The 21698-nt window shown below is 48.7% G+C and overlaps 1 protein-coding gene across 2 annotated transcripts in view; it reads left to right on the top strand.

Moving 5' to 3' along the window:
* RPTOR (regulatory associated protein of MTOR complex 1) overlaps positions 1-21698 on the top strand; it is a 319730-nt gene that overhangs the window by 186590 nt on the left and 111442 nt on the right. For both annotated transcript variants that reach the window (XM_003786071.3, XM_023511133.1), the window contains one exon: positions 3004-3063. In XM_003786071.3, the coding sequence (XP_003786119.1) occupies positions 3004-3063 (60 nt within the window). The remainder of the gene's footprint in view (positions 1-3003; positions 3064-21698) is intronic.

Here is a 21698-nt window from a genome sequence, read left to right as displayed (position 1 = left end):
GTGACTGTCTGCACACAGGCTGTGGTGTCTGTGTGACTGTCTGCACACAGGCTGTGGTGTCTGTGTGACTGTCTGCACACAGGCTGTGGTGTCTGTGTGACTGTCTGCACACAGGCTGTGGTGTCTGCGTGACTGTCTGCACACAGGCTGTGGTGTCTGTGTGTCCCTCTGCACTCGGCCTGCGGTATCTAAGGGACTTTGCCTGTGTGACTGTCCACATAGTCCTGCAGATGTTCTCAGCCATTTTTATGACCTCTATCTCTGCCTTTTCTTTTACCTTTCCTCACCTTGCAACACCCTGATGTTGGGAAGGGGCAGAACACAGGGAGCTGAGCGCCCAGGGACCGTCACAGCTGGTCACATGCAGAAGTGCAGCTTAAGGGGTCCCCTTGAGTACATGTGGTACATTCACACTCTGTGAAAACTAGGTCAACATAAGGAGGTGGTCAGTGGTGGTCAGCCCTAGAGAGTCTACTGTAGTGTAAAGCTTTGGTCCCCAACCCCATGCTTATGTCCCTGGCTGAGCTCCGCCTCCTGTCCCATCAGCAATGGCATTAGAGTCTCACAGGAATAGGAACCCTGTGTGACCTGCCAGGTGGGGGGGTCTGGGCTGCTGCTCCTACAAGCCCTAATGTCCAGTGGTCTGAGGTGCAGCTGTCGTGTGCTACAGTCATCCAGAAACCCTTTCCCCCACCCCCAGTGTGGAAATATTATCTTCCATGAACCCAGTCCCTGGTGCCACAGAGGTTGAGAACTGCTGGTTTAAAATACAAAACCAGTTGTTAGCGATTCTGGTGAGAGAGAGTTTGTATTATTCAGTGACTGACTTAACTGTGCGACTCCTGCTCCTATCATCATGCCATGTTTTAATATCATGTGATGCTCCTGTTTTAATTTCCTAGTTAATGGAATTTTATGTTTTTGGTAGATTTATAATAATACTTATTTCCGACTTAATATTTAAGTTGTATTTATAATTTGAAAGTCTTTCTCTACTAACTCCAAAATCTAGCTTTAGTGACGTTTTCTCTTGATTTTAGGAAGTATACTATCTATCTGTTGTGTGCGAGACATTCTGCTATTGTCCTCTGTGGAGTGTCCAGCTATTCTTACGGGAGCTGCACTGCTCTCTGGAGGCCTGGCTGTGGGACTGCTCTCGTGGAGGCCTGGCCGTGGCACTGCTCTCTGTTGGCCTGGCCGTGGGACCGCTCTCTGGTGGCCTGGCCATGGCACTGTTCTCTGGTGGCCTGGCCGTGGGACTGCTCTCGTGGAGGCCTGGCCATGGCACTGCTCTCTGGTGGCCTGGCCGTGGGACTGCTCTCTGGTGGCCTGGCTGTGGGACTGCTCCTGTGGAAGCCTGGCTGTGGGACTGCTCTCTGGTGGCCTTGCTCTGAGTTCTGAGGTGTGGATCCTGATCCTGGGACATGGTTGGAACCCAAGGCATGACTCCTCTGGACTGTCTGTGAACAGCCCCATGTGTTTTCAGACCACACTTGGCAGACATCCCTCTCTGCCTTCACAGTGGCACACGGATGTTGGAATTTCCACTCAGTGTTTTCAGCTGCTGGGTGTCCTATGCAGGGACCCTTGGAATTCTGTTCTGTGCCTGTGCAGTAGGGAGTCAGCCTTGGAATTGAGGGAAGGTTATGTAGAGATTCTGGTTCCCCTTTTTAAGGCCTTTCCTACAATGTTCTGGCAGCCTGAATCTTGATCTCAGACCCCTCCACCAGCAAGACTGCTCCTCTTAACTATGTGCCAGCCTCCAAGTTCAGGGAACTGAGGAGCAGCCACAGGGAAAGCTGGGTAAAGGTGACTCACCCAGAGCCAGGATCTTTTCAGCGTTGTGGTCTTTCCAGTTTCTGCCTGCATTTGTTTTCTTTTTTTTTTTTTTTCAAATGGGTTTCTTGGGGTGGGGGAGGGGTCCTGAGTTTATTATTGTTATTGGCAAAAGGATTAGCCTGATACAAATGATTCTGTCATACTGGACTCCTGAAGTCCTAATCAATGAGTGCGCTGTGGGAGAAAGCCATCAACAGCTAGTGTAGTTTGCACAGGCACCAATCTGTGAATGCATTTCCTGGAGGTCATTTTTATCCATCAGTAATTCTAATTTACTGCAACTGCTATGGAGGCTACAGGTTTCTGTGCTGCTTCAGAGGCTGCAGAGGTTCAGGGTAGTGGCCAAGCAGAGGTTTGCAAACGAAGTCAACAGAAGGATCTGCTCAGAACAGAACTGACTGGCCCTGGGAAGCATCTGGGCCCCTGGTGTGTTGTGCCCACAGGAGAGGCCTGCTCTCTAGCGCAGGCAAGCATGGGCCTCACTTAGTTCTTTGGCTCTTTGAACGATGAATCGTGAGCCACTGCAGCTGCAGCAAAAGTAGAACCTTCTCTGCTGGCCAGGCCAGACTTCCCTCTAGAGGTCCTACTCCCGTCGTCCTGCAGCCAGTGACACACAGGAGGGCACTTCGTAGGTGTGACGCTTGCCGTGCATCTGCAGCTGTGTGTGTGACGGGCGCTAGTCTTACCTTTGAAAGGAGGTGGATCGTACATTTCTCCTACTGAAAATGCTAAGTCACCTTTTTACGCCAATACGCCTGGCAGGGGAGGAGAGCCGAGTGCCTGGCCGCTGTGAGCCAGCTCCCCAGGGTGAGTTTGCCCCCACTGGGAAGTCTCTCAGCTCTGCCTTGCAGAATTTCACCCTGAAAATCGCATAACAGAGCGTGTGTTTCTTCTGTGTGCTTTGAGGCTCTTCAGTCTGGAGGCGCCACTTCCAACCCACTCGAGGGCCTGTCTAGAGCTCAGCCTGGTTGGGCCCCCAGCACCCACCCCAGGAGGGGCTCGCTGAGGCTGCAGGTGGATTTCTCTCTTCTGGATTCCCTGCGTGTCTTTGTTTACCACAGCAGCCCCTTCACACCTTTAACTCTTTCTGGTTTCTGCTGCTCTGTTGCATTTTCTCATTGAATATTCCGTTTGTGTCACTCACAGTCTTTTCTTTCTCTGCAGGTTTTGCATGCAGAAGTGTGTGAGTCTGGTGCCTGGAGTCACACTGGATTTGATAGAAAAGTAAGTGAGATTCTCAAGCTCCTGTGGCTTTCTGGGTCTGACAGGTTCTCAGGACTTTGCATCAACATGGGGATGTCCCCTTCATGTGGATGTTTCTTTTGTTCTCTGATTAAGACTGTTTGCCGTCCTTACTCTGGTGCTTAGTGTAGGAGATTGCCCAACACAGGCCACATGAAAAGGAAAAGTATAAAAAGCTGAAACGTTTGAACATTCAAAAATACTCCAGACTTTACACCAAAGCAAAGGCATCTTGCTACACATACAGATCACTTCTGCCAGATCACAGCTCAGCACCTACCTAATTTTCTTAAACGTTCCCTGTAATATTCTGTAACTTTCCATCCCTCCACCCCCACTCATTTTACTGTCTCAACACAAACTGATTTAAGAAGCTGAATAATAAAAGGCCACATTTTCATCAGATGTCCTTTCTGGAGCATTTTAATTGCACCTGCCTCCCATGGAGCTTCTGGGCAGACGCCTACCTCTTGTTTTGATCTGTTTAGATCTGAAATCTTATCTCCTAACCCTAAACTTGACCTGCATTGTTTTATTTGTCTGTATGCACATTTGACTCATCGTGGAGGACCTAGGCACTATGGAAAAATGATGGGAGTTATTTAAAACCCTTTGGCTCTGAGCCCCATTTCTTCTAGAATTTGCATATGAGATAATTATTTTCTAATTCCTAATAATCAATATCATATGTTAAAAGAGCTAAGGTCTAAATTTATTAAATTAGATAGGAAAGCAATTCTGCTTCTAAGTTCTTTCTAGAAAAGTACTTACCTTGTGCATCAGAGAAAACATACAAGAACACTATGCCAAAGACGTGCCAGTGGGGGGCGACCAGCCCCGCCGTGGTGTCTCCTGTCGTGGGGCGCCCAGCCTCACCCTGGTGTCTCCTGTAGTGGGGCGCCCAGCCTCACCCGGGTGTCTCCTGTAGTGGGGCGCCCAGCCTCACCCTGGTGTCTCCTGTAGTGGGGCGCCCAGCCTCACCCGGGTGTCTCCTGTAGTGGGGCGTCCAGCCTCACCCTGGTGTCTCCTGTAGTGGGGCGCCCAGCCTCACCCGGGTGTCTCCTGTAGTGGGGCACCCAGCCTTACCCCTGGTGTCTCCTATAGTCGGGCGCCCAGCCCCACCGTGGTGTCTCCTGTAGTGGGACGCCCAGCCTCACCCTAATGTCTCCTGTAGTGGGGGGCACCCAGCCCCGCCGTGGTGTCTCCTGTAGTGGGACTCCCAGCCTCACCCGGTGTCTCCTGTAGTGGGGCACCCAGCCTCACCCTGGTGTCTCCTGTAGTGGGGGGCGCCCAGCCTCACTGTGGCACCAACCTCACCATGACACCTCTCTGCAGTGGGATACCCACCACTGGGGAGAAAGCAGCAGCTATGCTTCTGCTGACATGAAACAGGCTTCTGGATGTGTCATTAGTGAAAAATACACATAGCAGGATGCCGAGAGTAGTTTTCCAACAATGCAAACTTCATGAGCATAAATGTGCATTTTATTAAAGGCAGAATGTGTTATGCACGTGGAATTCCCTCTGAGCAGGAAAGTAGAATTTAGAAAAAGGAGAGGGAAGAGCAGCATTAAGGGACTCTGACTTTTTTCTATCTTGTTTAATTACTTCTATAAAAATTTTCGTCGTGTAAAATACAAATCCAGATAGGCCAATTGAAGAGAAAGCAGCAGCAGCAGAGGCACCTGTGCGTTCCTGGCGTGTCTCCTTTTCACTTCTGCTCACTGAGGAAGTCCTGTGGTTCCCGTGGCAGAGCTCTGCGTTTGCTCATCTCGGGGCGCTTCTGCACACAGCACAATGGGGGACAAGAAAGAACCAGTGCAAGGTGGGCACAGGGACAAGCTGGTGTCCCTCTCCTCCACGGTGCCCACATAACAGTGACGTAGAAGCCTTTCTCAGAAAGACTGTGACTGAGGCAGGTATAGCCCAGGTCCCCAGTGCAGAGGGTGCTGGCAGTGGGGCCACGAAGCAGCAATGATGGATCTAAGTGAGTTAGCACATGGTCAGGAAGATAGAAGGTTGCCTTGGCTGGTGCAGGTGCAGGTACAGGGAGAGACGCAGGGACTGTGGCCCTCTTCAGCATCACAGGACCACTGTGGCTTGCCTGCCGGCAGCAGTGACCAGCTACAACACAGATTCCAGACTCACTGCTCGCGCGTCCTGACCCCTCCTCTTCTGGCACAGTGCACATAGTAAGTTACCATCTGCGTGCTTCACGTGGCAACTGAGCACTGGGTACGTGCTGTGCCACAGGCCACAGGTCCGCTAATTCTCTGCCAACAGCAAGCAGTGGTGGGTCTGACCACAGTGACATGTAGATGTCCACTTGGTTTGCTGTCCTCTTCCTGTCTGCCGTGTGTTCTTCCTGCTCCTGCATGCACACTCGCCATTGAAATTAGGATCCCCATGTTGTTGCAACACAAGGTCCAGATGGCAAACAAGGGCTGAGCGGCACAGGCCCAGTATGGTCCCTATGGAGAGGTGCTGCAGGCTGGTTCCAAGTGACCCCGTGGGTGTCTCTGGAAGATGTGCAGGCTTGATGCTGCGTTCTGAGCTCAGCCTCTGGGTCCTGCTGCACAGATGCCTCAAAGAAGAGCCAAAACTTAGACGGCCATGTACAGATACGAGGCGGACAGTGTGATCACCAAGGGGCAGCACATCCAAAGGAATTTTTTGAAAATGAGGAAACATAGGATGAAATGGTCCATCACGTCCTCCCTCTTTGTCGTGTTCAGTTTTCCAGCAGTTGCTGTGCTCGTTCTTCCAAGGTTTTGTTTCCCCCACGTTTTCTGCGCTTGGAACTCTGTTACCTGCACCAAACATTGTCTTGTATATTTGTGTCTCTGCACTCCCCCAGTGCAAAGATCTGAAATCTGAAATACTCTAAAATCTGGAACTTTTTAAGTGCTGAGATAAGCAAAAGTACTCATGGGAGGATTTCAGATTTCAAATTCTTGGAACAGGTGTGCTGGACAGGCAAGTATAATGCAGAACATTCCAAAATCCGAAAAAGTCTGAAACTCAAAGCACTTCTGGTCCCAAGCTCTTCAGATAAGGGATGTTTAACCTTTGTGTGTTTGTGTGTGTGTGTGTGAAGGAGGCAGAGACAGAGTCTCACTCTCTCACCCAGACCAGAGTGAAGAGGGGTCAGCCTAGCTCACAGCAACCTCACAGTCCTGGGCTTAAGCCATCCTCCTGCCTCCCGAATACCTGGGGCCTACTGGTGCCTACCACCACATTCAGCTAATTTTTGGATTTTCTGTAGAGACGAGGTCTAGCTGTGTTGCCCAGTCTGATCTCCTGGCCTCAAGTGATCCCCCTGCCTCGTGGGAGATCACAGGCCCAAGTCAACTGCACCTGGCCAAGTTAGCCATGTCCATTAACATTTCAACAAAGTGCATTTTATCAGAGCTGGGTTGCGCCTGTTATCTTGTTCAGATGGTTCTTGGTATAAGATTTTCTGGGGATTGCCTCCCTTTTAACATTTCCAGTGTTTCCTTTGAATGTGGGCAGGGGGACATTACTCCTTTCTCCCCAGCTGCAGTGGCACTGAAACAGGAGCCCTGCCCAAGCTGCCCTCCCCATGTGCTGGGCAGTTTCCCCTCCTGGCTGTTTATATCCTGGCTGCTCCACACAGGGATTTGCTGATGTTTATTAAGCCACCTGGCCTCAAACACACAGCATCGCATCTTCTGAGTCTCCAGAGTATAAAGAGCTATTATTGCTTAAGTTTAGTCAGACCCTTTATTTCAGTTCAGTCCAGCTTCCTGGGTGACCCATCTGTGCTCCTTCCCTCCAGACGGAGGTCTTCCCTTGACCAACATTTTGGTGTCAAAACAACCGGCTACTGCTCTGCCCCTTTCTGAAACTGATACTGCGCAAGGCGCTGTGGTATCCTGGGCATGAGCTACAAAAGAAAGAAAAGCCCACTGAGACTTCCTCCAGATGCAAAATGTTTACTCTCTGAAAGGATTTCTGATAAGGGGAGGCAAGCTAGAGACCTGGGGAAATGCTTGCAAGTCACGTATCTGACAAAGGACACTCATGTTTAGGATGTATAAAGATATCTAAAAACTCAGAAATAAGGGGGGAAAACAATTAAAACATAAACAGAAGACATGAGAGATACTTCACCAAAGAGGATTTAAGGATGTCAACTAGGACATCAAAAGATGCTCCCCATCATTAACCATGAAGTAATGCTTGTCTGATTAAAGCCGCAGGGAGCTGTCATTGCACACCTGTCAGAGTGGATGGAGTCACGGTGCCGAGAGGAGGGGGCGGCCGAATGCGCTGCTGCTGGGAGTGCAAAATGGTGTAGCTGCTCTGGAAAGATTCAACAACTTTAAATTAAAACATACTGATACCATGTGACCCAGCAGTCCACTCCTGGATATGTCCCCAAAGGAATGAAAACTTGGGTTCACACAAAAACCCATATGGGAGCATTACAGTTGTGAAATGTCCTTCACGGGGTGAGGGGTAAGCAGAGGGTGGCATGTCTGTGCAGGGAAAGAGGTGGGCTTTTGGGGCACACAGTACGGGACTCCCAGAGCCTGTGCTGAGAGAAAGGATGCATCTTCAAGGGGGACAGAACATTCCATCTCCATGACCTTCTGGAGAAGACAGAACTTTGGGGCTGGAGACCAGGTTAGAGGATTCTGCCTTGGAGGTGTGACAAGGGTGTGACTCTAAAGATCTGGCAGGAGGGAGCCTGGAGGCAACAGCGTATGCTGTGCCCCATTTTGTGTGAGTCCCTGCACGTGTCATAGCTGCAGAACTGTACACCAGCAAGTCATTTTGGCATTTGACAACTTAGACTTCCTACATAACGTAGCGAAGAAGGCACAGGAGAACACAGCCTGGGGACTAGGGCATGGCAAGGACCCAGGGCAGGTGGTGGCTGGCAACTGGACCTGGGAAGCAGGACATGACCCTGTTGTTTTGTGGGAAGTTAAAACTGGTTAACAAGGGCCAGGTGCAGTGGCTCATGCCTGTAATCCTGGCACTCTGGGGAGCCAAGGTGGGTGGATTGCCTGAGCCCTCACAGGTTCGAGACCAGCCTGAGCAAGAGTGAAACCTCGTCTCTAAAAGCAGCTGGGCATTGTGATAGGCGCCCATAGTCCCAGCTACTCAGGAGGCTGAGGCAAGAGAATTGCTTGAGCCCAAGAGTTTGCGGTTTGCTGTGAGCTGTGATGCCACTGCACCATACTCAGGGCAGCACAGTAAGACTCTGTCTCAAAAAAAATAACAAGTTAATAAGGATTGAAATAGAGACCTGAACACTCCTCTGGCCAATAAAGTAAGAAAGATTTTAGCATTTTTTATCAAATGCCCTTTTCCTACGTCATGACACAGCAACGTGTGTCCTCCTGGAAGCAGGAGTCTGGCACTGAATGCCTTTCCCAGCTCATGAGGTCTGTGGTCAAGTGGTGGTCCTCCTCCTATCGCCAGGTAATGCTCCCAAGTTGGCCAAATGCTAAAAGTTGGTTATTTTGAAGTTTAAAAAGATAAATGTGATTGTTGGTAGTAGTAGGCCTATCTCATGGGTGGGGGGGCTCCCGGTCCTCCAGGCTGCCTGGTCCTGCAGAAGGGGCCCTACTAGTCTGCTGGAGGGCTCCAGGCTTCCACCCTCATCCCCAGCAGTGCTTCTGCCTTCTTGAACTGCAGTGTGGGTCACTGCTAATAGCACTTCACATCTTAGATGAGGAAAGTATGGACGTGGCCTCCATACACTTGTTCTGTTCACCATCAGATAAATCCTTCCTCTGGCTTTGGAAAATTCTGTGTCCCAGCCCAATTATGAGATAATTATGGCTTCAGAGGGGTTTGTGTTTTCACAGGCTTCTTGGTGAGAGTAACTGGTTCAATAGGTCATTTTAGAAGTACCACCTTTCTTGTAAATGACTTTTCAAGGTATGTGAGTTTGGGTCCTAGTCACTGTTGTCTGCTGTAGTCCGGCAGAAGCACCTGTCTTAGGACAGTTGGGTTGAAACACAAATCAGCATTTGGGATTTGAAATGCCATGTGACTACTCCCTTTTGTAGCTTGGCACTGGTTAAATTGAATGTGAATGGTTGAATTATGCCAGGATGATTCCAAACTTTATAATTATGACACTCAGAAATCCAGATGCAGCTACAAAAACCACCTGGCCACAGCAGCTTCAGATCTATTTCTGAGGGGATATAAGTTTCATAACTTACTTAAGAGATTTCTCCACTTAAAAGAAAATGCTATTATTGCATTTTTTTATTTTTAGATTTTTTTCCCCTATCACGTTTACAGTTTCATAAGAAAAATTTTCAGTAAGTAGATTTGATTTCAAAATTACAAAGCTAGGCAGGAAACATAGCACATCTATGTGAATAGAGTCTCCCCGGCCTTTACCTTCAGAGACTGTTCCTGGGGGACACATCTCATTATCTTTACCTCCTTTATAAGCACTTTCTGGAAATTACTTTCAGGTTATGGTGAGCTGTATACGGCTTAGACCCTTCTGGGACGGCATTTAGTTTTGGGCCAGCCCTTCTGTCCACTAGCTGGGGCCACCCTCTCCCCTCGGGCTACCTTGGGGTGTGTTAACACATAGTAATGTTAACAACTTGTTAAATTGTTGTGTGACCGAATGGGTTATTTTTGAGATCCACACCTGTGCTGACTGATACTACACCACGTCCTGGGCAACCGAGGTGGGTTTGCCCTTGTTCCCCTCACAGTGTCAGCAACATACTCTGGTAACGAGCATTTGTGGATCCAGGGAGGGTGGCTGGATCCATCTGGGTTCTATCCTCTCACACATCCTGGCCCATCCTTGGCACCTGGTCTGTGATGCTGAAGGGGCCCGAGAGCACTCCAGCTCTGGAGGTGCTGCTGTGTTCCTGAATATCAAACTGAACCCCGCAGTCCTAGACACCCGGCCACCTCCACCTCCACCGTGTGCTGCTGTGGGAGCTGAGCTTTTTGGAAACCGTCCACAGCCTCAAGCTGAAAACCAGCAGGGGCCAAGCCAAACACAGACTCTCAGGTTGTGTCTTTGTGTTTTAATTCAAATCCAAGTTGAAATCCTCTCCTCAAGATGTGAAAGGTTAAGGTCAGTGGCCCCCAGGAATGCAGAAAGTTTATGATCACAGCCTTCTAGAGCCAGGCAGGCAGGACTGCTCTCCAGCTGCACCTGCATGGGGGTTCAGTGGCAGCGTCTTCACTGTGGGCTGGTCATCTGGAAAGCCGCAGCCCAGCCAGGCTCCCCTGTGGAGGCTCCACATCCTTCCTACCTGCACCCACCTGCCAGGCTTGTTGTGCTGTGGGTTCCACCATCCTTCTCAGAAGGACCGAGGATGGTGTTCACCAACACTTTCTGGGCTTACCTTGTCACCAGTTTGCCATTGGGCCAGAAAATCCCCTCCCTGCTCCCTCTGACCCAGCTTCCTTCTGCCCAGGCCATGTGCTCTGCTGTCTGTGGAACATACCGTGTGGGAGAACACGCTGGTCGGGTTCCCGCATGTGACAGCACAGTGCTGGCAGAGACAAGCCCAGGTGACATTTGGCATGCAAAGTCATGTGGCATGGTGAGTTCTTGTCTCATGTTTCAAAACTTTCTAACATGAAGTGACCACTAAGAGGTGTCTGCCTCTCTGCAGGTGGCTCAGTCAGGTAGCTGGTTCAGGATGGCTCCTCCTAGACTCTGGGGCTTGCATTTAGGGTTGTCACCCCTGCCCCCAACTCCATGAAGCCATCTCCCCCCCACAGCTGCTAAGGGCTGGGAGCAGTGGGGCTCTGGTCCCTAGCACAGCATCCTGGATTGGGGCATTTGCCCCAGAGTTGAGTCCCTGAGCACAGGACTGAGGCAGGTGGGAGCAGAGGCACTGTCTCCTGGCCTGTCGTACAAGTGCTTAACAGTGTGTCAGTAGCTGGTGTTCTGAGAAGCCATGGAATATTTTAAGTATGTAATTTTATTTTTATTGTTGGTGAAACATTGAGGACACAGTGAGCCAGCTGACACTGCTGTGTTTGCTGGGTGACGTCCCTCCATTAATAGTGGCTCGCCCCCAAGGGGTGTGTCACACACCGTGACCCCCCACCCCCTCCCTCCTTCCCTCTCTCTACTCCCCCATTCTCCCATCCCCTACCATGTACTAGCATCAATTTTCCTCATATCAGAATTGAGTACATTGGATTATTGCTTCTCCATTCTTGTGATGCTTTATTAAGAAGAATGTATTTCAACTCCATCCAAATTAATACAAAAGATGTAAAGTCACCATCCTTTTCAATGGCTGTATAGTATTCCATGGTATACATATACCACAGCTTGTTAAACCATTCCTGGATTGGTGGGCATTTAGGTTGTTTCTGCAATTTGGTGATTGCAAATTGAGCTGCAATAAATAGTCTAGTGTGAATGTCCTTATGATAAAATTATTTTTTTCTTCTGTATAGATGCCCGGTAATGGGATTGCAGGATCAAATGGGAGGTCTAATTTGAGTTCTCTGAGGATTCTCCGTTCTTCCTTCCAAAAGGGTTGTATTAGTTTGCAGTCTCCCCAAGTAGTATAAAAGTGTTCCCTTCTCTCCACAACCACGCTAGCATCTGTAGCTTTGAGTCTTTATGATGTAGGCCATTCTCTCTGGGGTTAGGTGATATCTCAGGGTAGTTTTGATTTGCATTTCTCTGATAATTAGGGATGATGAGCATTTTTTCATGTGCTTGTTAGCCATTTGTCTGTCTTCTTTAGAGAAGGTTCTATTCATCTCACTTGCCCATTGATATAGGCGATTATTGGCTTTTTTTGTTGTTGTTGCTTAATTTGAGTTCTCTGTAGATTCTAGATATCAAGCTTTTGTCCAATTCATAATATGCAGATATCTTTTCCCATTGAATAGTTGAGAGGTTTTAATAAAAAAAAGTTTGCAGGATATTGACAAAGCTGTCAGAGTGACTGCTGGGTGAGGTTTTGGAGATCCCTATGGTTGGCTGGGTGATGTCCCCACATGTCCTGCATCCCTGACTATTCTCCAGAAGTGGAGCTCCAGGTTCCCGGCACTGCGTCCATCACTTTGGCATCCCTGCTGGTGTAAATTCAGGGGATATTTTCACTGCCGTCCCTTCCCCAGCCTGGGATGTGGCCTTCACATTCAGAGCCACATGTAGGCACCTGTGGGGTGTGCACTGCAGCTCTGTGTGTGAGCTGATCTTGGACCCAGGTCAGCCGAGGAATAGCTCTTTAATTATAGTTCTATGACCAAACAGAAATGGGTTCTTTTGCTCAGTCCCTTGGTGTCATTCGTTTTTTAGCAGGTTTGTGGAGCAGGATGGGAGCGCGTTACGAGCAGAGCACTGCTAGAACCCTGAGTGAGGCCCAGAGGGACGCACATCAGGAGCAGGTCATGTGGGTGCACAAATGCCGGGACACCTCATGGCACTGAGCACACACTAGCTGGGTTACCTTGGTGTTGGTTTTTGCTAGCTCTTCAGGGATTCTGAATACTTAGTTTTTCATAGGATTTTATTCTTTCATTTCAACTCATCACATAGCACTTTCTCCCTTGAGAATGCCTCTGTCACCACCAAGTGTGAGGGTGACGCTCGTTCCTCTGCCCCACTGCCTGGTGTGGCGAGTCATCCAATGCAGATGAGTCAGAGGAAGAGGCCTCTGTGACTGGATTTCATTTCCGTCACGCTCAGCCCTGCAGTAGAAGTGTGTGTCTCATGTTCTGCCTCCTCCTCCCGGGGGCCCCTCCCCTACTCTGTGCCAGTCAAGGGCCTGTGTGTGCCTCTGACGTGGTATGCTGAGGTGAGGCCGCAGAGGCCGGGCAGTGTCTGCCTGCAAGGACCTGGTGGGCAGGCACACGTCCTTGCCACCTGCTCTCAGGGAATATATCCCCGCCCTGCATGTCTGTCCCTTAGTGTGCTGTGGTCCCGGAAGCCAGAGCTCTCTGGTTGGGAGCCTCGGTGGGAACTGTGCACTGCGCTGAGTGGTGAAATGCTGCCCTGCTGTACACACAGCAGGTGGTCTCGTGGCCAGGGAGGCTCCCTGGAGAGTCTGGGAGCTGAGGCTGGTGAGGCACAGCACATACTCTGTGCTCCCTCCCCACCACCCAAGTCACGCTGGGCTGGGATGTTGCCCCTGCTGGCAACTATGGTCAGAAGGCCAGCCTGATCACCAGTGTCCTCATCGCTATCACAGGAGAAATGGACAAGTTCAGAGCTGCTGCCTGATAATCCTATAGCTGCCTCTGCACAACTGCTCAAATAAACTCCTGAGGGTGGCAAATGTTAACCCCTTCCTAGCACAAAACATGGTATTTGCAGTCGGAGAACAGCCCTAGATGGAACGAGGTAGCACCTGCGTGATCGCGTGTGTGATTATTTGGCAATCTTTAAAACTAGGAAGGAATTTGTTTTCTAATTAAGCTGCTATGTCTGGAAGTAAATTACAATGAGGCTTCCTCCAACGACCCCCCCCCCATTCTAATCAACTGCGCTGACCTGGCAGCCTGATGATGGGCCTGTTGCCACTACAGCACGGCACACATTTGTATTCCACATCCTCGGAGAAAGTGGCAATAAAATCCATGCTTGGAAATTAAGGGACATTTTTCAGCCCTGAAACAAAGTAATGAAATGCTTAAACAGGCTAGAAATATTCAGGTTCTTGGAAAGCTCTGGGGAGTCTGAGGGATGCAGAAGCTCGCCCGTGTACCATGGTTGGCATCCCATCATACCAGGCGTGTGAGTGACTAACACTGCCCGTGCGTGCTGCATGTTTTAAGGAGCTGACAGCATAGGGTCTTTGACAAGTGAGCATTCTGCTTCCTCAGGAGCTCCGCCCTGATCAGCAGTGGCAGGCTAGGAGCTCGGCACCCTGGGCCCAGGGCTACTGGTTCTGGCTCTGAGGCATTTGGTTAATTTACCTCTGGTTTCCATCCTAAGATGATCCCTGATCTCCTGCTGGAGACAGCATGATCACCTTGGTTCTCATGGCTGAGAATCAGGAACAAAGCCCCTGGACATGCACTGAGCACCTGCTGTGTGCCAGGTGCCTGTCAGGGGCCTCACACGTATCTCCCCTCCGGCCCCACTGAGCCCTTTGAAGGCAGGTGCTACTATCACCCACCTTCTATATCAGTGGTTCTTGACCTTCCTCATGCTGCGACTCTTTAAAACAGTTCCTCGTGTTGTGGTGATCCCCACACATGAGGAGCAGTGTCTCGGTTCCTAAGACCGTGGGAAATATGTGTTTGCCACCCCTGTGAAAGGGGAAAGGGTCGTTCCGTGACCCACAGGTTGAGAACTGCTGTTGTAGATGGTGGGGACCTGCAGCACCACACAGGCGACTTCCCCAGAGCCGTGACCTGTGGCCGAGCCCTGCGGGTGGGAGGTCTATATACAGCTGCTGGGCCACACGCATGTCACTGGCACAGAAGCCATTGTTGAAATGGACCCCACTGTCACAGTGGAGTCACACACAGGTTATGTTTGAAAGGAAAACTGCCACCAAAAGATACTGGTGTAATTCCAAGGTACCTTTCTTTCCACCATAATACGTGAAGGTGACAATTCAGCCCATCACTGATAAGATGAGTAATGGTGCATCAGAATCTAATTTAGAAGTGAAAGTGGCAAAAACAAAACCCCCAGAGGTCACACGGGGGAGATAGTGTTGGTAAATTGGCGGCAGTGTGGGAGGACTGCAGCACAGCCAGGGACAGGGGCCTGCACACATCCGGCAGCGGCACCTCTGCGCCACCTGGGGCAGCGGGCTGGCTTAGGGATCACCCTGTGCCCAGTATCTCTAAGGTTATAAAGAAAATGATCAGGCACCCCAGGGAGGCCTCCATCGGGGATCCTGGTCAGTGATCCTGGTTGGTGAGCAGGGAGGACACTCAGGTCTGGGCTGATGCTGTGGGTGAGGCCACTCCAGGGTGCCTGCACACAGCACTGAGAGCTTCTATTTCCTTCACAGTGTTGCCAAAATCGCAGCCTTTGTCATCAAAACAAAGGCCTGTGTGGCATAGCTCACTATTGTAACATCTGCGGCATCATCCTGTCCTCTTGTGGGCTTGGTTCCCTGGCTGCCTCCGTTCGCACTGCCTACTGAACACGTGGGTCTCGGGTCCCCAATGGGCTCCCTGGCTTCACAGAGACTCAGGGATGTGGGTTGCCTTGAGGGCAGCTTGCTTAATCAAAGGTGGCACCAAGCCTGCCCAGGGGCTTCTGCTTGGTGGGGGATAGGAACCAGACAGCAGCAGGGGCATGTTGCCCCTCAGCGGAAGGCAGCCACCACACTGGCAAAATCTAAGGATTTTTTTTTTTTTTTTTTTTTTTTGAGACAGAGTCTCACTCTGGTGCCTTGACTAGAGTGCAGTAGCATTATACTTTAAGTTCTTAGGCTCAAGTGATCTTCTTGCCTCAATTTTTCCATTTTTAATAGAGAGAGGATCTCGCTGTTGTTCAGGCTGGTCTCAAACTCCTGAGCTCATGCATTCCACAGAGCTCACCTTCCAGAGTGCTGGAGTTACAGACATAAGCCCCAGCCCCAGCCTTGGAGTCTAAGGATCTTTCAGGTCAGTCCCATGGATGGACTTGCAGATTCAGTGTGCCCCTGTATCCTGCCTCCTATAGCTCTAGGGAGATCTGAGGTGCCTCCCCAACGTGCGAAGCTGGTGTGGGAAGGCTCTCTGCCCTGTCTGCCTAGAAGCAAGTCACAGATGTGCAGAGACAAGTGGATTCCGGCCCCTTGCCTTACCAGGGAAAGCAAAGGTTAGTCACTGGCACCAGGTTTGGACCCTATGACAAGCTGCACTGATGGGCTCTGTCTGCCGGCTGTTTGCCCACAGAGGCCCACAGAGCTTTTCCTGTGTCAGTGCTCTAAAATTTGCTGTTCTTCAGTGAAGATGCTGCATAAGCTGGGATTCAAAGCCAGATCTTAGAGAACAACTTTCACAGGGGGTGTCCCCCAAGTAGATGTGATACAGGTGTTAACAAGTTTCTGTTTGTTTTTCTCTTGTTTAATCTGTCTATGATAGGAGTCAGTGCCAGCTAAGAACCTACAGGGTTATTATGTTTGCTCTATAAGGTACAATTTACATAAGCATTTTAAGTGTATTGTTCAATGTTCAGTAAATCTACAATTTGCACGGCTATCATTGTAGCCCGGTTCTGCACCTTCCCCTCCACCTAATAAGGTCCCCCTACCACCCCCAGTCCAGCTCCTTCCCTTCGCCTGGTCCACAGGTCTACTTCCAGCTGTAACCTCCCGAGACACTCACACTTCCTTTCTCTGTAGAGCAGTGCAGCTTATGTTCCTGTCAGCCATGCAGCTTCTCCACATCCTCACCAACATTTTTATAGTCTGTTTCTTTGGTTTATTTTATTTGTTTTTTTGAGCCAGGGCCTTGCTTTGTCACGCAGGCTGGAGTGCAGTGGCAGTGTCAGCTCACAGCACCTTCAAACTCCTGGGCTGAAAGGATCCCTCCTGCCTCAGCCCCAGGAGTAGCTGGGACTACAATTGCCACCATACCTTGCTAGTGTTTCTATTTTTGGAAGCTACAGGGTATTGTCCAGGCTGGTCCTGAACTCCTGGCCTCAAATGATCCTCCAACCTCACCCCTCCTAAAGTGTTAGGATTACAGCTGTGAGCCTGCACCCCTGGCCCTGCCTCTTTCAATGCAGCCGTTCTAGTGGGCACACAGCACAACCCCTCTGGTTGCCATTGTGCTGGCAACCTGGAGCAAGGTTCCGTGTACTTATTTGCCACCCTTGTGTTTTCTAAGGCAAAGTGTTACGTTGTTTTACCCGGTGTTTATTTGGGTTGTCCTTTTGTTATTGAGTTTTAAGTGCTCTTCATATATATTTTTGCATGTTCTTCATCAGATAAATGATTTGCAAATATTTTCTCTAAGTCTCAGGTTACAAAGTGAAAAGTGTAACATGGGCTCCGCATAGAATTTCACGTTTGTTATATTAGACTTAGCAGTTAGTTTATTTTGTCAATTCCAACATTTCTGATTTAATTTACTTTATAACTTAAGGAATTTTCTGTAACAACTAAATCAGACCTGCTGAGTTTATTTAGCCCTCATGGTGTTCCAGGTTCTTTGAGAAACTCATCTTAACTCTTTCCTCTCTTCTGTCTCCCTGGAGGGTTGGGTGATATTTCCTGCATTTTGTAAAGGAAGTGTCTGTGTCTCAGGGAGGTTACAGCTGGAAGCACAGAGCCCGGAGGAGTCAAACCCAGGTCCCACATGTTCTTCCACATTCATGAGTGTGAATTTCAGAGGGAGAAGATGTTAGTCAGGATAGGTCTTGTGAGGAAGGCCCATGGGTTTTATGTGTCCAGGTTCCGGTCTCAAAGGGCAGATCCTGTGTGCATGTGACAGAATGAGAGGCTGGTCGGTCTGGGCCCTGCAAGGGGAGAGACCTGCTGCCTCCTGACACTGCCATGAAGCCTTGGAGGGAGATTGTTCCAGGAAGTCAGGAATAACAAGACTCCCTGATCATATTTGCAAATTGTTGTTTTGGTGTTTTAGCAAATTCATAGAAAGAAAAAGAATTTACAAGGCTGGGAGTGACTGTGGTCAGCAAGGGACACGGGACGGTAGGCAGCGCTCTGTTAGAACAGAGGTCTTCTAGGGAGGTGACTTCTGCACCGGAGAGCCCCGCCTCCACCCCTGTGTTACCAGATTTTTGTGGAGAAGCTCGAGGGGAGGGGAGGGCATCTCAGCCACTGGGAAGGCAGCATCACGGAGAAGGAGCCAGAGGTAGTGGGCTCTGCAGAGCCAAGCTCCCTTGGGGTTTGTCTGGAGTCTGGAGTATTTGAGACTCTGCTTTTCCTGGACATGACAGGCTTTTTAGCAGCTTCTCGAAGAGCTCGCTTGGCGGAGACAGCTCCTTCATGGCTCCTGCGGCTGCGCCTCTCAGGAGAGGGTCTGCTTGGAAGTTAGACACCAGGAGCCCTGTGCAGTGACACTTCCAGCTCAGCCCAGACTTACTTCTGAAGAGTTTTGGAGTCTGCATGATGTAACAACAAAAAATAAAAATAAGGGCAGCACCTGTGGCTCAAAGGAGTAGGGCGCTGGCCCATATACCAGAGGTGGTGGGTTCAAACCTGGCCCCAGCCAAAAAACTGCAAAATAAAATAAAATAAATAAAAATAAAAAGCTGGTTTGGGGGCAGCGCCTGTGGCTTAAAGGAGTAGGCACTGGTCCCATATGCCGGAGGTGGCGGGTTCAAACCCAGCCCCAGCCAAAAACTGCAAAAAAAAATAAAAAATAAAAAGCTGGTTTTCACTGTGCCATAAACATGGTGAGTAAGCAAATGGGAAATTGCTGCTGCTTCCCTTAAGCCTGTTCTCTCACTAACTGGTGTCGCCGTCTCTGGGCTGTCCCAGAACTCACTGTCTGTACCAGGCTCAGTGAAAGGGGGATTGTCTCCAGTATTGTGTTCCTGCCCATTCTGGGCCACAGAAGCCATCACTCCTTTTCCTCCAAAATTTAAAGTACATTTTCCAAGTTTACTTCAGAAGTGAAGATTAGCAGGGTTCTGTTCCGCAGGAGCCAATAAATGCTGTCCAAGGGCAGCACCTGCGAGTATAAACCATTTGATTTAGAGCAGTTCTCAACCTTCCTAATGCCGCGATGTATTTTCATTATTACAAAGGGGTCGTGACCCACAGGTTGATAACCACTGATTTAGAGACTGCACACTGATTTTCAAAAATCTTTAGAAAACAAGCTGCCTGTGGTGTTTATAAAAAATCAGCTTATGTACAGATAGAATTATGTAATTTTCTAATTCCTAGTGTCTCTCAAGTCCTGTGTTCACCACCAAACTGTTTTGACATCCCTGCACCCCAGTATATCCTCCCAGAGAAATTAGCAAGATCTTCATTTAAGTCAATGTTTTTGTGTGTGTGTGTGTGTGTGTGTGTGTGTTTGTGCCTTGAGGTGTTTTTGGAGAAAGAGTCTCATTCTGGACTCCCTATAGACTTCTGTGGCATCCTAGCTTATATCAACCTCAAATTATTGGGCTCAAGTGATCCCCTTGCCTTAGCCTCCCGAGCAGCTGGGACTACAAGCGCCCACCTCAAAACCTGCTCTTTTGAGAGACTGCGTCTTGCTCTTACTCAGACTGGTCTCAAACTCCTGAGTTCAAGGGATTCACCCTACTTGGCCTTCCAGAGTGCTGGGATTATAGGTGTGGCCATCATGGCCAGCCTAAGTCAGTGTTTTAAATATCAAATCATGGTTAATTAATAATGGTGATAAAGCCAATTTGGTGTGTTACAGCCAGCATTAAAAAGAAGAAAAAGAGGCTGGTGCTCGTAACTCAGTGGGTGGGACACCGGCCACATATGCCGAAGCTCGCAGGTTCAAACCTGGCCAGGCCAGTAAAACAACAGTGACAACTGCGACAACAACAACAAAAATAGCCAGGTGTTGTGGCCAGCACCTGTAGACCCAGCTGCTTCGGAGGCTGAGGCAAGAGAATCACTTAAGCCCAAGAGTCTAAGGTTGCTGTGAGCTATGATGCTAAGGCACTCGACCTGGGGCAACAGCTTAAGAGTCTGTCTCAACGAAAAAAGAAGAAGAAGAAAAAGAAAATATCATTGTTTTCCTAGTAGGATGAATGTTCTTTGGTTCTGGTTGAATGCGTGGATGTGTATGTGACTGTGTGTGTATTGGGTCACCATGTAAAATGTCTATCTTCCTGCAGCTCATGAGCAAAACATTTGAAAGCTTCTCATTGAAATTGATCCTTGCTTGTGGACGGACCTGCCTGTGTCAGCGCCCTCGCTGCCTATCCTTTAGTCATCATCGGTGCTGTTAATACATAGAGGCCTGTCTTCTAAGAAGCCATCTGTCCCTGTTTTGCTGTCAGCCTCATATCATGATTTCCTATAATCTGCCCCATTTCTAATTGTCTCCTCTTTTCCTGTTAAGAAAATAATTTTGACAAATTTTTACCACTTTACTCCATTTTAAGAGCTCATTTTCCTTTTGATCATATGTTTGGAAAACTTTTAGCTGCCCAACTGATCCCAGTCCTGGTGGAAGGAATCACTCCGTGCATTAAGCAGTGTGACCCTTTGTGTTAGGTAACACCTTTTGCCTTAGAGCAGCGGTTCTCAAACTGTGAGTCGCAACCCCTTTGTAACAATGAAAATAGATCACAGCATTAGGAAGGTTGAGAACCACTGCCTTAGAGCCTTTCTCAGATAGTACTGTAGCTACATAATTGTCTATAGGTTTGTGTTTTCAGAATGTATCTTTTTCATCCTTACATATACTTAGGTTGTATCTTCTTTATCAGAGTTGGCTTTTGTTTTGTTTTGTTTTTAAATCCAGGCTGAAAATCACTGGTGTTAACTGAAGTTTTTAGTCTGTTTACATTTAGTGTAATAGGCACATTTGGATTTAAGTCTACCTCCTACTTAATTTCTTCTTCATCTCTGCTGTCTTTTGGGTTGATTTAGGAATTTTCTCCTTTCTCCTCATTATTAGCATGTTAATTTTATACTCTTTTACTATGCCTTGTGGGGTTGCTCCAACAGGGCTGTCCAACTGGGGCCTGTGATTGTGTGCTGATTTCGGGGAAAAAATGTTTATCTGTGGTGTCATGTATCACAAAAAGTATACTTACTGTGTGGCCCAAGACAATGCTTGCTGTTCCAGTAATGTGGGACACCCTTGTTCTAGAGCCATGGTTCTCAACCTTCCTAATGCTGTGATGTATTTTCATTGTTACAAAGGGGTTGTGACCCACAGGTTGAGAACTACTGCTCTAGAGCAATTTTTTTTTTCTGTTAATGGCCAGATAGGACATGCTTCAGGCTTTTTTGCATGCCACATAATGTCTCTGTCTCATATTCTTCCTTATTTTTGAAAATATAAAAACCATTTTTAGCTTGAGGGTCTTATAAAAACATGCTACTGGCCAGGTGTGGCCCTTGGCCATAGTTCTGGTGACCTCTGCTTTAGAGACTCCAGCAAGCATCTTGTTAATGTCTGATGAGAATCAGCACTTTACCACTTCCCAGGCCAGGCCAGGCCAGGCTCTGGGAGCTCTGAATGCCATTTATTCATTCACCTCCTGGTTTTGATTCTAATGTGTTTTAACTGTCTCCATATTTAATCTCTGCAGACATCACTACTGTTTCATAGAGTAATACCCATTTATGTTTCCCACATTATATTGTCTCTCAGTCTTCATTTCTTCCTGTATCTCAGAGCTTCTGTCTGAGATCATTTTTCTTTACTAGTAAGAAGACCCTTTAGTGCAGATCTGCTGGTGTATAATTCTCCTTTTTTTATTGTTTGGAAATGCTTTCTCCTAAGTGAAGTATCTCAGGAATGGAAAACTGAATGCCACGTGCTCTCACTGGCAATTGGGAGCTGAACAGGGGGCCACATAGAGGTGTAAGGGCCGGGGAAAGCCCCTCGGGGCAGGGTGGGTGGGATGTGGGGGGACTGAGCTTTGGCTGCATGCACACCTCCTATGATAGGCTCTAGCTTCAGAAGGAAAATGCTATAATTTCCCCTTATTTGTGTTTTACAGTTTTAAATCAACGTTGAGATACCTTCAATAAAATCCACCACTTTTTTTTTTTTTTTTT

The sequence above is a fragment of the Otolemur garnettii genome, unplaced genomic scaffold (assembly GCF_000181295.1).
Source record: "Otolemur garnettii isolate 467f Iridium unplaced genomic scaffold, OtoGar3 scaffold00018, whole genome shotgun sequence".
NCBI lineage: Eukaryota > Metazoa > Chordata > Mammalia > Primates > Galagidae > Otolemur > Otolemur garnettii.
This window is presented reverse-complemented; position numbering and strand designations above follow the sequence as displayed.